Source organism: Melanaphis sacchari, unplaced genomic scaffold (genome assembly GCF_002803265.2).
Source record: "Melanaphis sacchari strain LSU unplaced genomic scaffold, SCAv2.0 Contig134_pilon_pilon, whole genome shotgun sequence".
Classification (NCBI taxonomy): domain Eukaryota; kingdom Metazoa; phylum Arthropoda; class Insecta; order Hemiptera; family Aphididae; genus Melanaphis; species Melanaphis sacchari.
The window spans coordinates 118624-132947 of NW_020270560.1; the positions used below are offsets into that span (position 1 = coordinate 118624).

Consider the following 14324-nt stretch of genomic DNA (forward strand, 5'->3'; position numbering starts at 1 on the left):
AATAATTGTATAACGATGATAACGACGGTGGTGGTGGCGGTGGCTACGATGGCAATGACGGCGTTGATCATGATCATGATGATGATCATCATCATCATCATCATCATCATCATCATCATTACAATCATCATCGAGGTAGTGGCATAACATTATTATAGTGTGATAGGCGTTATATTAATGATGTCTCACACTCGTCAAGCGCGTTTCCGTGCCAATATTGACACGCGCCCGGTCGGACGTCGTCGCGTACGTTGTCGAAAAGCGTGCGCCACATTTACGTATCCGCATTTTAACACGCCGTTGCAGTCGCGGACCGAGCGGAGCTGACGCGCAACAATTTTTTACAACACTTTCAACGAGTGCGGAGTGTACGGCAACGGTACATTTTCATCGGTACAAAATAAATATAAAATATATATTATACGACGACCCGCGTCCGGCGAGACTATACGCGCTGCCCGACGGCCCCCCCGACGACGGATCCCGCGGGCCTACCTATAGTATACAGTAATATAATATTATACGCCCCAATAACGACACGGCATACCATAAAATTATTATTATTATTATTATTATTATTATTATTATTAAACACTATTGAAATTTGATAATAATTGTTAATGTTGTGTTATTATTGATATTATAGCCACGGACGCTAGGCCCGTCACCGTCGTCCGTTTCCGGTCGCCGTCGCCGAAATAATGTTAGCGACCGCCAAGCGCGCAACGATTGTTGCCTTGTTGTTGGTGTGCTGTTACTACGATCAAGTGAGTGTAATTAATATGTATAGATGTATACCTAACCTAACCTAACACGGAAAGGTGTGGTGTAATTCAGTCGTATAGACCACCGGCTGTACGCGGCAACCGAAACTCGGAAGGTTATAGTCGTGTTCAAAAAAATAGATTTCTCAGCATCAGGCCCTATTACCTCAGGAACACCTTTCCTTTTCACCCATAACTGTGGATATGTCGGGGACAAATTATATAGCTCTAAACTCCTTGAAAGAAATAGACGTTAAAGTTTCGGAACGCGCATTGATTAGAGAGTCTATTAAATGGCTGAATAGACGCTTCATGTCTTCATCTATAGAACCATTCATGTTACTCTTATAAGAGGTACCTGCATAATAACACAGGATTACGGTAGAGTTTTTTTTTTCAAGTCAAAACTAATTTTGCGAGTAATGTACCTCGGAGGTTAGGAGGATGAGGAGGATGTGACTTATTAAATATTGTCAGCTAAACGAACGAGTGTGGACATAGTTCTCTTTTATTCCATAGGTCTCTCGGTAGTAAGTGGTCGCGGTGTTTACTAATAATGTATGTCTAGTATAACAAATGCCCAGACGCCTTCAGCTACAGGCGCTAATAGTACGCCAGTCGTATTAATAAAATCACTACTCGACTAAAATAGGCACTAACACACTACGGAGTGGGTCTTGTTATTGCTGTACTAAATGCAGAGCCCATCATAGGAAATATGGCCTCGGGGCGATATAATTTTAAGTGGCCTTTAATATTTGTTTAAGGTAATTTAAAAAAGACAGTGAACATTAAAATAACATAATTGCATTAGTGAAATAAAATTTTATTTACAAAACATAAATTAATTTTTAATACTTGTATAATATTTAAAAATAATTATTAAGTACCGGTACTTATAATAATGTTAGTACAAATAAAAAAATATTAATATTTACTGAAACACATCATGTACATTATATGTATAATATACATTGTATTGTAAACAAAGTGGTAATGCATTAGGTCAATTATTTCGTTACAAATTCGCATTGAAATATAAGATACATTCTTTGATCCTTTGTTAGCGCGTTCATTCATATGTTTTTTAAAAAGGGAATCATAATCGGAAATACATTCAAAAAATCCAAGAAAATTTCCATTACTCGAAGAACTCATTCGCGATTTCATTTCTTTAACCCACAAATGCTAACCCATGAACAGCCAAAAATTTAACAACAGATACTTAACAGCGCAATATTCAACGTATTTTATTAATTCATAGTTTTACCTGCACGATGTTCACACGATCTAACCAAGTTAACAATGATTTACGATGGTTTGCACGTTTATGTTCTTTACATTTTTCGTAAAATTTTTTTCGAATTGTTAAAATTAGAATTAATAAAACTTAAATTATTTACAAACAAAACAAAAAACGTTGCCAGTGTATTTAGAAAACATGTAAGTCATTTACGTAAGTGTATTTCAAAATTAGGCAATTTTAATTCGGATAATGATAATATATTTAATGAGTGGTTATAATTTTTAAATGTTTTTCTGAAGAATGAAATTTTTTTGGATCCATATTCTAAAAAAATGCTGATCCTTTTAAACCACACAATTTTATAAATGTGTTGTTTAACACTTAAAGGTCACATTCTTGAATTATGATATTAATTTTAAAATTATTAACATCCGAATTAAAATGAATTGCTATTACTGAATTTTCAACTGTAGAACAATTGTCAATATTATTTTCAGAAACATTTAAAGCATTAGATTTTGAAGTGACTATTGTACTAGACGTGATACGACTTTTAGTATCATTATTCATGTTTTCAACACCAAGATAACTAGATATTATTTAGAACAAAATTATCTTTATTATTTGCATTAGTTTCTACTTCGTTCGCACTATTGATAGTTTTAAAGAAATTTGTTAACTTTAAGTTGGGCTCTGACATAAAAATGAAACAAAAGTATATTCTTTGTTTTTCATGTTTTCATAATAAAAACTCGGATATTTTCTACAAAATGTCTAAATCATGTGTATGTTTTTGGTTTTTTTGGTATTATTTTGCAAATTAAGTACCTATCATAGGTTACGTTAAACATCTAAAACATTAAGTTAAACCAAAAATGTAATATCTCGTTCACTATTTTAATATTGTAAAGTAACTTATTAGTAATGACTAATAAGTTATTACTTAATAAGTAGTGGTATTTAGCGTTACTCAAAATCGGCCAGAGTAGGAAAATTAATAAAATCTACATAATCAGCCCAAAAACAATATTAAAAAAAAATACATAGGTATGTATATTATTTTAAAATATGAAATAAACGCATATAATTTCAACGTTTTGGAATTTTTCAAGCGATTACGGTCCCTAGAGAACCGGTTAATCAATACCTAACTGTGAAAAAATAGCAACTGGCTTGATTTTTTTTTTTTACGTTGCGGGAAAATTAAAGACACGTAATGATAATTATGTACAGCCCAAATTTCGGGGCACATTTAATTTTGGCAACGATTCGTGAAATAAAATTAATTTAAATATAATACAAAACGTATAACGTTCGAACGATACATTATCATTTATCATTATTATTATCACCGTTGAAAATAAACTATTTGATTTAAGTATAATATAATATTAACATTATTCGTTACAACCGTTGTTGACTTATATTAAATTCTAAGCTGAACCGAGATAAATTTGCTGAGCGGCGAAATTAATACGGTCGTCTTCGTATCTGCGCAGGCGGCCACCGCCCGTCACGATCATGTGCGGACGAAGAGCGGCTCGACGAACGTGCATAGGACCAAACACCTGACATCTGGCATGCCCCCGGTAACCGTGGTTTCCAGCTCTGTGAATATGACCAACGGAGGATCGTCAGACGTTGACGCAGACGCCATAGCGTCGGAAGAGAACCCTAACGGCGGCAAGCTGAGCGATTTCCTGTTCGGCAGACCAAACAAAATCTTCAAGAACCTCATGCGATCCGGCGTCAGAGTTGTTCAGCGTGGCATGGACGTCTTCCAGGGGGTGTCAAACAAGGTGTATCGCGTGGCCCGGAAGAAGATCAGCGGCTCGAGCACCGGAAGCTCATCGCTGTCGTCCAGCAAGTCAGACGAAAACGGCGGCAACGTCGGCGGCCGGCAACCAGTCAAGCGACATGTGAAGGCTGCGCCGAAAAAGCCTACCGGCTTCGTCAGGTCGGTGGCCAGAATGCTTGACACCGGAATCACGGGCGTGGAACGGGTTACCGACCTGGGACTTCTGTTGGGCAACTTGGGTACGCACAAGATCATGGCCCAGCTGGATGGTAAGAGCGGCAACCAGGAGATATTCAATTTGATCATCAAATACGTCGGTACGTATTGCACGCCATATGATATAATATGACGTTGGAGCTCATACTATTATTGTTATTAATGTTGTTCAGTGGCGCGACCAGTATTTTTTTTAAGGTGGAGGGGGGGTCCTAAAATATAATTACTTTAAAGTAGCAAGCAAATTTAATTATTATTTTATTTTTTGATTAATATAAACATTATAATTTTAATGTAAAATTGAATGATAATTAAATGTAAAAAAAGGTATGTGCAATATGTATTAAACTGATGTGATAATAATAAAATTATGGTATTTTAAAAAGATACGATACGGTTGTGGCTTGGCGTGGCGCGTTGGCTGTTACCAGTCGTGGAATGCGACTGGGAGTAAGTAACGTCCACAGCTACTAGCTTCCGGATGGGTGACCACCCGGGTTCATAGTGGTTAAAAACCTTGCCGCACATACACGTGTTTTTTATCTACCGTACCAACCTTATCCCTACAACAGCTAATGGGCCTAGTCACCGGGCTTAAGTTCAAAAAAAAAAATACGACAATTTGAGGGGGTGGGGGGTTCTGGACCTCAAGACCTCCTACTAGTAGCGCCTCTGTTGTTGTTATTGTGTTAACATTGTGTATGACAGACGCGATAGTTTATAAGGGTAGAGATTTTCTGTTTTTTTCTTTAAGGATCATTTTCACGATGTCTTAACATAGCCATATCGCTTTCCTGCACGGAAAAACGATTGTCGATTTTGATAATTGTATTTAATATTCATTAATATTAGTTAAAAAAATTCAAATTTGAAACTCATAAACTTTTAAATTTTTTTTTTTCATTTTTATTATTATGGAGGAATGTATATGAAACCTTGAATTCATTTTTTAAATTTTAGGCGTGAATATAAAAAGTTGTGTGCGTTTTTTAACTAAGAAATAATTTGAAAATTTTCACGGTTTTGATAAACTTATAAAAGTTTGAACTTAAAATGCTTATAAAAATTCATCGTGAATATGTATTTTGGATATTTTTTAATTAGCATATTATGAACAGTTAATGGGGAGTTTTTATTAAATTTTCAAGCTGTTTTAGCTAAAATCAAAATTTTAATCATAAGTAAATAAATCGAAAAAAAGTTCAAAATATAAAATACCTATAAATTGCACAAAAATACTTAAATTATTTATTTTCATGTAAATGCCAATATAAAATTGTTCGATGAACATTTCAAGTCCTTACAGTTGTTAATTTTTAAGTTGTCTCGATTATTCTGAAAAGTACTTGAAATTTTTACTTTTTAACTCCTCCCAAAATAAAAACTTAGAAACGCATATCAATCATCAAAAATATCAAATAACAACCAAATGGTGCCGCTCGGGATTTCTACAATTAAATCAATAAATTAATTAATTAAAAATAAATAATTGTATGATGCCTATATTTTTTGTTAAATTCATTAGACAACATGCTTACATTAAAATTAATTATATTTACCGTTATTCCAAAACAATAACACGTGGAATGACTCGGTGTGCATTTTATGACATTGCCAAAACACTTATATTTTAACCTGTGGCTGCAGTGGGTGCGCAAAGGCGTTTTTAATATTATTTTTGTTTTTGTTCCCGACGAGTTGTGGTTGATCTAGACTCTACAGATAATATTATTTATTTTTCGTAATCAGTATACTTGAAGTATTACATCATAATAATGAGGAGATCATCAGGTTTAGGATTTATGTTTCCAGATTATTTGTAAATACCATCGGCAACAGACGGTGGCTGCAAAACGCCAAATACTCCCTAAATCACTACATAAATAGATGTATATTTAGGGTACTCACTAATTATACTCATCAAATGTTTTTAATTTACAAATTCGTTACAGGACCATGCATTATATTTTAATCGTGTACAGACTTGCATGTAATACAATTTATGGTTTAATAATGGCTATACAGAGCAATATTGTGCGCGTGAGTGTACCTACAAACTAACATATTATAATAACAACACGCGTTACACGTGTGTAAACACTAGCGCAAATGGTTAAATTCGCTAATATGAGTTACTTCTGTGTTGCGCATATGCCCAAATTTCAATATTTTCGCTTAGTTTTCTGATGTCTTGGTAAGTGCTTCTTGTCGTTGAGATTATACCCCAAATTCAAAAAATAATGTTTTGAATAATATACCAAACAGTTGTATAATTTTAATTGATTTGGTTTTAATATCAAATAATTTTAATAATTATTTATAAAAATCGAATATTAAGTTTCACAACAATTGAAAAAAACAATGTTAAAATCTATCAATCATAAGAGTGAAATATGAATATAATATGGTCTGTTTTACAAATTATAATACTTAGTTTTGACTATATTATTAAATTGGGTTAATATTTTGTTGACTTCGTCATATTTTTTTATTTGAAATGAATACAATATGACAATTTAAAAAAACAAAATTTCTGTTCTAAATATGTTTGTATATAAATAAATAATAAATGAACCGATCAAATCATCATTCTTGTTTCTTTCTCACGAGAACATTATTCATTTGATTATTTTATTTTATTTTTATTTTTAGTTACTACTTCTAATTTTAGCAATTAAATTTAAAGCTATCTGCTAAAGTGCCTACCTTTATTAATATAGTTTCATTCGATAGTTTTCATTTTGTATTTAAAATTGTAAGTAGATTTTTGACAAAATCAAGACCATTGCAATTACCTAATCCTAACGCATATGTGTTATGATATCAACTATTATAAATGTATATTATACCTAACCAACACATACAAAGTTATCATTAAAAAAAAAAATAGACTAGTCTAACCCTACAATACAAATATGTAGGTACCTATGTTTTTAAAGTAAACGCGTTAATTGAGTACAAGTTGTAAACTTGTATCTACGAGTAAATCATTTAGTTTCAATAGTCTTGACTATATTTTAATATATTATGTATAAAGTTATAATATTATAATGATTGTAATCCATATCATATAAATTAGGTACCTACGCGTATGAAATAGAATTTCGTGTTGTTTTTTTTTTCAAAAAAGGGTCCAGAGTTGGCAAACAATCCAAAGGCAGTGCAGGTCAGTTCATCAATGACGTGGGTACGATATCGACTTTTGCAGCCACAGACGACGAAGTCACCAATTCGATATCATTGATAATGGAAAAGTTAATGAGCAACCCTAAAGTGAGCAAAGCCATGGTGCGTTTGGCTATTACAGTTTTGGACTCCAGTCCATCCACGTCATGCTTGCTAGACCAATTGCCGTTATCGTCACAAGACGTGCGGATGGTGTTCGATATATTTGTAGGAAGCAACGGACAAATGATGTTGAAAACCATTGCGGGGCTTGTATCAGACTTGACCACAGGGCCAGACACGAAAGCGTTTTTGGAATCAGCTTTGGGCATGATGTCCATGTTCAAAAGGTATATCGCTTAAATCGCCATCTTATTTATCAGTCTTGTCCAACTTGATAGTGAACATACTATAGTTGAGGTATTTTATTTTAAATATGGACGTGTGGACATTGCCTATCTAATGTCAGAAGGTGTATTTAAAACAAAACGATGTATTTTTTCAAATAAAATTGCAGGTAAAAATAAGTAATCATAAGAGGTACAAAAAGGCTATACATCAATCTTGTGAAACGATATTGAGGTACGTCTAAGTATGTTTATCGATTGTACCACGATATAAGTTTTGTTAACTACACGAAAGAAATGTATCGAAACAGAATAAAAACTCCATTGATTTTGTATTAATTCTGTCGTCTATTCCATCGGATACTGTTCATACTGAGAACTTATACTCATATATTTATATAGATCCTACCGAGTTTCATATAAGATTATTTAATATTTATTGTATTTAATATTTTTATGAACAGTGTATACACATGTTTTAAATACAAAAATACAAACTGACAGTTGAATCAGATTTATATATTATGAATATTTATTTTTATCGTTGTATCTATGATTACCTTTTGAGGTGATCGAAAATGATTCAATTTTTAACTTTGAGAAATCGAATGTAAGAATTCTAGTACTTTGAAAAATAACAGGAATAGAAGTCTAGGATAATTTCTTTGAAATGATTGATTATAATTTATAGGTACCTAATCAAAAAATATTATTTTCGATTCTGATTAATATAAATATATATTTATACGTGAACTATAAATTACAGACTAAAATAAAATGTAATTACTAATCCACAAGTTATAGCTCTTATAACCAAACCAATCATTCCAATTGAAAAACTAAAACTTAAAAAATAAAAATTCGCTATAAAAAAATTTAGTTGAATAGGTATAAAATACAGCTTGATGCTAGTCACACGCATAAATACACTATATTCATCAGACGATCGACATACGTATTATACACAATATCAATTTCCGTGGCCTAAATACGATGTTTTGAATTTTAAGTATAATTGTACAGAAAAATTATGGAGAAAAAGCTGTTCATATTATGACTATAGTTTTTTATAAAATTATGTTCCAGTGACGATCCAGAAGCAGACATTAAGAATGCGGATAAACCAGCTACATCTGTTGTTGGCTCACTGACTGATTTCTTTACGGGCGGTGACGATGAGGAAGAAGACGATATTGATGACTATAACAAGTCTGTACCCCCGCCGACGAACAATAACAGAAAAAAAGGCAGCAGTGTAAGCGAAACTGTACCGAAACCGTCTAAGAAAAAACTAAAGAAAGACGATGATCCTTGGTTCAGTAACACTGAAACCTCGTTCGATTCGTCAATGAAAAAACTCGATTTCGACGATGATCCTTGGTTTAGCAGTAGTGGAACTACATCGAATCGGCCAACAAAAAAAACGGACACACCCAAGTCCAACAATGCGTTCGAAAACAGCAGCACCGATAGTAGCAACAAAAAGGTTGATAAAAAAAATCATAGTAAAACGAAAGTGGTGATCGAAAACATTGATAACGCGAGTTTCAGAGACGACAATAAACACAAAAATTCCAAGCCGATAAAAGTAAAGAAAAATAGAAAAACCTTCGTCAAAAAGCCAAGTTTACGTGACGACTTCGATAGCGAGGAAAAAGACTAATGGTAAGGGAGTTCATCCCGCTCGGTTTGAAGGCACGCCAATAACTATACATGTATATATATATATATATATATATTATATTGTATATCTCGACTTGTACTTTAATTTGCAAACGGTATAACGATAATAAAACATAATTCATATACTACATCAGCATCGAAATAATGCGCAATATATATATATATATATATATATATATATATATATATACATATTAAATATAAATTATAAAATATCTGTCGTAAAGTTGAATCTCTCAAAGATTTTTATTAACAATATACAAAAGTATTATTAAAATTGTAAACGTTTTAAAATTATATAAATCTATTTACATTAGTTTATATTATTATTATTACGTTTAAAATAAGATAATTAACCTAACACCTAGTTTTTGGTAATCACGTACAACATAATATAGGCATATAGGTACTAATAAATATATAGCGTTGGGATTATACCTACAGTATTACAAATGATGGTGTACTTGATATAATTTGTTTTGACGACTATAATATAGTTGACGATATTATATATTATCAGAAATACCTATAATAGCAGGAATGACATAGTACGGGTGTTAATGGTTAATTCAACTTAAGAGATACTCAAAAATATTTATATTTTGTTGATTAATCGTGTATTTAATTGAAAAAATAATAATGATTATCTGTTATTTCCAAATATTTAAGTTATCAATTACAAAACGTTGACAATTTTGGAACTCACTTCTAGACATGTTTTGTATCTACTTGGTAAAAAGCGGCACACACACACACACACACACACAATATTCGGGTCAATATGTAGTTATGAAAATTTATATTCCGACTTCCACAAATAATACCATCATATCAGGACAGAATAATAAAATAATGATGGATAAAGCTGATATAATTATTATTGTGTTTACACACTCAAATTTTAAAAATTTTAATATTTACGTTTTCTTAAAATTCCGATTACTCTAAAAAAAATGTTTAACTATATACGTCTATGACCATATTCCATGATATAATATTGGTAGGTACGTGAACTTTTTTTAAGACTGATAACAACATTTTGGCACATGACCATAAAAAACATTGCCCACTCTTATAGTGTAAAAAACACGTTGCACGCGTGAAAAACAGGAAATAGCGAATTTTGGATAACTAACTAGGAAATTTAGAACACAAAGTTAATAATTAATTTCTTAAAATGTGAGTAGAAAAAAAACAATATAAACTACAGTAGAAGTTTTCATTTGAGACGTACAAGTAAATGTTTTTTCTAAATAATTTAATGATCTATCTGATCTTAATTTTCAGGAGTACTAGAAAAATAGTATACATAACACGATCTATAGATGACAACAATATTATTGCTTGTAACGTATTGAACTCTACACCGCGTGCTATTTAGCGAAAAATGCGTTTAAAATATTATAATATATTTTATTTGTGTATTATTAATATGTGTATATAATATTTAGTAAATTGTAGTTATTTATCAACAGGCAACGACATCGACACTGGAAATTTACTACTTAACTCAAAAACAATTTTAAAGGAAATTTACTGCTATACTCAAAAATCTACTGTTAAATACAACTTAAAATAATGCAAGTATGTAATGTACGTTTCAAGTGCTTTATTTTTTTCTTTTTAAAAAGATAGTTATTTTATTATTATTATTTTTTTTTTTTTTGATTTATTATTATAATATATTTATAGATAGATACCTCCTATAATAATATATATAATGAATAATAATAATTAATAATTTATGCTACATATCTATAAGCAAAGTTGGCCAATACTAACAAATATGTTTAACTTGTCAAGTTAAATTAGTATTGAACGGTGTACAGCTAATCGTAAGTTAAGTTTATAGTACCAGTTACTTTTCTTTTTTTTTAATTAAATGAATAACTATAATAATACTTAAATTCTGTAGATATAGAAACACATTAAATATAATAGCATGTTTGTTTTAAACTGTAATAGCTAGGAAATTATTGCATTTGCATGTTTTTTTTTTTTTTTTTTTTAAACTATTAGATTTATTGCTAAATAGGCTTGAAATTAATTTCACAATACGAAAAAAATATTTAAAGTATATAGTGCATATTTCTGTATTTTTTATGATTAATAATATGTTTATAATATATTTTTAAATTCGATAATAAAAAAATTATTATAGTAATATTAGTATATTTGTTCTAAAAGTTTTCACTAGGTATTATTAAGGTTTTTCAAAACCTTTGTTGACATATATTTTCTGTTTTTATAAATAAATATTTTGTATAAATATTAAAACATAGGCGATAGGTATAGAAATACCTATTTTAATTTTAATAAAATATTTGTATTTATGAAAATTATGAGTAGAAAAAATAAGTGCATATTTTTAAAGTATATTATTTGTACTATTACAAGCACATGCATAATTAGTACCTTTTAAGTGCATTAAGTTCTGAGCCCTAAAAAATCCCGGTTTTGAATTAATATATTCCAGTAATATTGAGCTTGAAGACAAACCGAGTTAAATTATTTCTGATTTCGGTTTACTAGCAGAAACAGGATTCACATATTTGATATTATTTTTGTTTCAGTTATCGGGTAAACACAGTTTCAATTTGTTTTATAATTTTCCAAGTTTCAGATACGATTCGATTCCATGTTTTCGTCGAGTTATAGGTTTAATTATTAGGAGATTAACATAAAGACATAAAAGTAAATATTTATAATTTAATGGATTCATAATTATGATTGTTAAACACCGATCCTTTTGACTTCGCAGTCGACTGCAATAGAATATTTTACGAAAAATACAGTATGAATATTATATACCTAAATAACATTTCTATGACCTATATTCTTAAACATTTTTTTTTTTTTTATCATTAAATATTAGAGTCAATCATTGCATTAAGTCGTTAACGTTTTAATAAATTAATTCAGCCATGTATCTAATATTATTAATATTATAACTTGTCATATCAATGGAAAATTGACAAGATCAACGCCGTATATTTACAGTAAATGCAATTTATCTATCAGATATGATTATTTATTCTATAATATTGCTTGTCATAAACTAATAAGTAATAAGTATTGAGATTTTAAATAACTTTTCGTTGTATTTGTTTGATGTTTCTATAATATTTGTTTTGATAAACAGTAATATTATTATGTGTATTTTTTTAATCTTACGTCACTTTTTTTAGACAGTGAAATAGGTAGGTACTTAAAACTTAAACTTTTTATAGGATGTGATATGGTAGTAAAAACTAAAAACTAACAAAAAAAAAATCTAAGGTTTGAAAATTTACTTTATCACATCGTTTCTCGTAAGTTTTTTTTTAACAAATTACGATATTTAAATGAAAAGTAACAGTTATTTTTAATTATGTTGTTTTAATTAAAATAATTATTCACGAAGACCTGTATCTTTTCGTCAAGAGTCTAATTATTAGATTAGTATATTTCGATGTTGTCGATATTATGTATAATACATATACGATCGTTATATACACCGTACTTTTCACGTATTACTATCAGCCGAGTATTTAGTTTTTAAAATAATTATTTATTAAGTGAGTAAAAATTTAGGCTTATTATAAGCGCATTGAAGTGTGGTTTGGGCCTTAGGTTAAGTTAGGCTATACATAGATAACTATAATATACCTACTCAATCACAATCTGGTTTATCATTCATCTATATATAATAATAATCTGTTATAATTGTAAATGATATAGTTATTTAATTGTAAATACCACCGTAATGTCTGTAATTGTCGGAACGTTAATAATATTATCAAAATAAATAGTATTTACTACAACAGACGTGTCTCAATAAAAAAAAAAAAAAAGACAGTAATAATATTAAATGAATAAATATCAAAATACCTCAGTAGGAGATAATTTGTAATTATATCATATTATATGCATGAGTGTTGAATAAAAAAAAAAGCCAGCGGTACGTAGTGTTCCCAAACGGTCACCCATCCAAGTACTAACTACGCCAGACGTTGCTCAACATCTGTAATCGGACAAGAATTGGAGTGTTCAACGTGTACGGTCGTTGGCAAAGGGCGACGGTTAACCGAGTTGATGTAAGCAACCGTCGTATGACGCGGTAAACCGCGATAACCCGATAAAATAAAATATTGAACAATATCGTTACAATTTATACATTCAGCCGTTTCGATGAAAACCTAACCAAACCTTCGATGAAAGGATGTACATAATAATATGAACGTATTGATTATAGACGGATACGCTCGATAAAATATCACAAAAATATTTTTCAAATAAAAGTGGGTAGACCCGGGCCTAACTGTCGACTACGACACCGTTACGCACGCTCTAGAAAGAAGTTGCGAAGTGCTGCGGTGCTTGAAAAAGCTGTTTTGACTATTGACCACGACCGTAGTCTTCTTATTTCGTCCCGGTTACACGGAGGTGTATCTGCGACGAAAGTTTGGCAATACACATCTATGCCTCGCGCTCGAAGGCTGTGGATATACCTACGCCGACGGGCCGACGGCGAGTCAACGCTAATAATTTCATTATCGATCGGAAACGATATAGCTGGTATACACGGAGTGTTCTACCTCTTTATTTTGATCAAGGTGGATATATCCACCTTGATTTTTATTATACTTTGATTTGGCTATCAGATTTAATACGCAGGATTCGTACTTAATAATATCCGCCAATCGAATACAATCGTCAGTATAATTAACTACAATTAATCGCAAACAAAATTGTTGTCTGTACTTTAGGTACCTACTAAAAATAATTATAATCTAACGAATGTGATACTTATTTAACATACCTACCAATTTCTATCGTAATACAATATTGACTAGTAGAATGGTGGTATGCTATCGTTTTTCAATTTTTCAATGAATAATATTTTTTTCTGACCAAATCTCTCTTTTTTTAGAATTTGGGCAACTATGGACATTTTGGGAAAACTATAGGACGCTCAATTAAACACCTCTCTCCCAACCAGAGAAAGACCGCTACAACGCGGGATTGATAAAACAAATGAGACCATTATTTAGAAAATGGTAAAATCAGTATATGACATGGATGGCTTAAATAATAATTACAATTAGAACATAAATAATCACGTT

At 30.8% G+C, this 14324-nt stretch overlaps 1 protein-coding gene across 3 annotated transcripts; it reads left to right on the forward strand.

The window, feature by feature from the left end:
- The first annotated feature begins 235 nt into the window (after nucleotides 1-235).
- Nucleotides 236-10822, forward strand: LOC112591454. 3 transcript variants are annotated; one of them, XM_025335277.1, is made up of 6 exons: nucleotides 236-393; nucleotides 647-767; nucleotides 3510-4125; nucleotides 7155-7539; nucleotides 8623-9201; nucleotides 10695-10822. In XM_025335277.1, the coding sequence occupies exons 2-5, from the start codon at nucleotides 702-704 to the stop codon at nucleotides 9197-9199; spliced, it is 1644 nt and encodes a 547-aa protein (XP_025191062.1). In that variant the 5' UTR covers nucleotides 236-393; nucleotides 647-701; the 3' UTR covers nucleotides 9200-9201; nucleotides 10695-10822. The 3 variants fall into 3 exon arrangements, with proteins under 3 accessions (XP_025191062.1, XP_025191063.1, XP_025191064.1); XM_025335278.1 differs by having other exon boundaries at nucleotides 236-379; XM_025335279.1 differs by lacking the exon at nucleotides 236-393 and adding an exon at nucleotides 425-507.
- The last annotated feature ends 3502 nt before the right edge of the window (nucleotides 10823-14324 follow it).

Excerpts from the sequence above, each read along its gene's own strand:
- LOC112591454 (XM_025335277.1), top strand. The coding sequence starts at position 702 with ATGTTAGCGACCGCCAAGCGCGCAACGATTGTTGCCTTGTTGTTGGTG. Across the intron at positions 768-3,509 it reads TGTGCTGTTACTACGATCAA|GCGGCCACCGCCCGTCACGA; the intron begins GTGAGTGTAATT and ends GTATCTGCGCAG. Across the intron at positions 4,126-7,154 it reads TTTGATCATCAAATACGTCG|GGTCCAGAGTTGGCAAACAA; the intron begins GTACGTATTGCA and ends TTTTCAAAAAAG.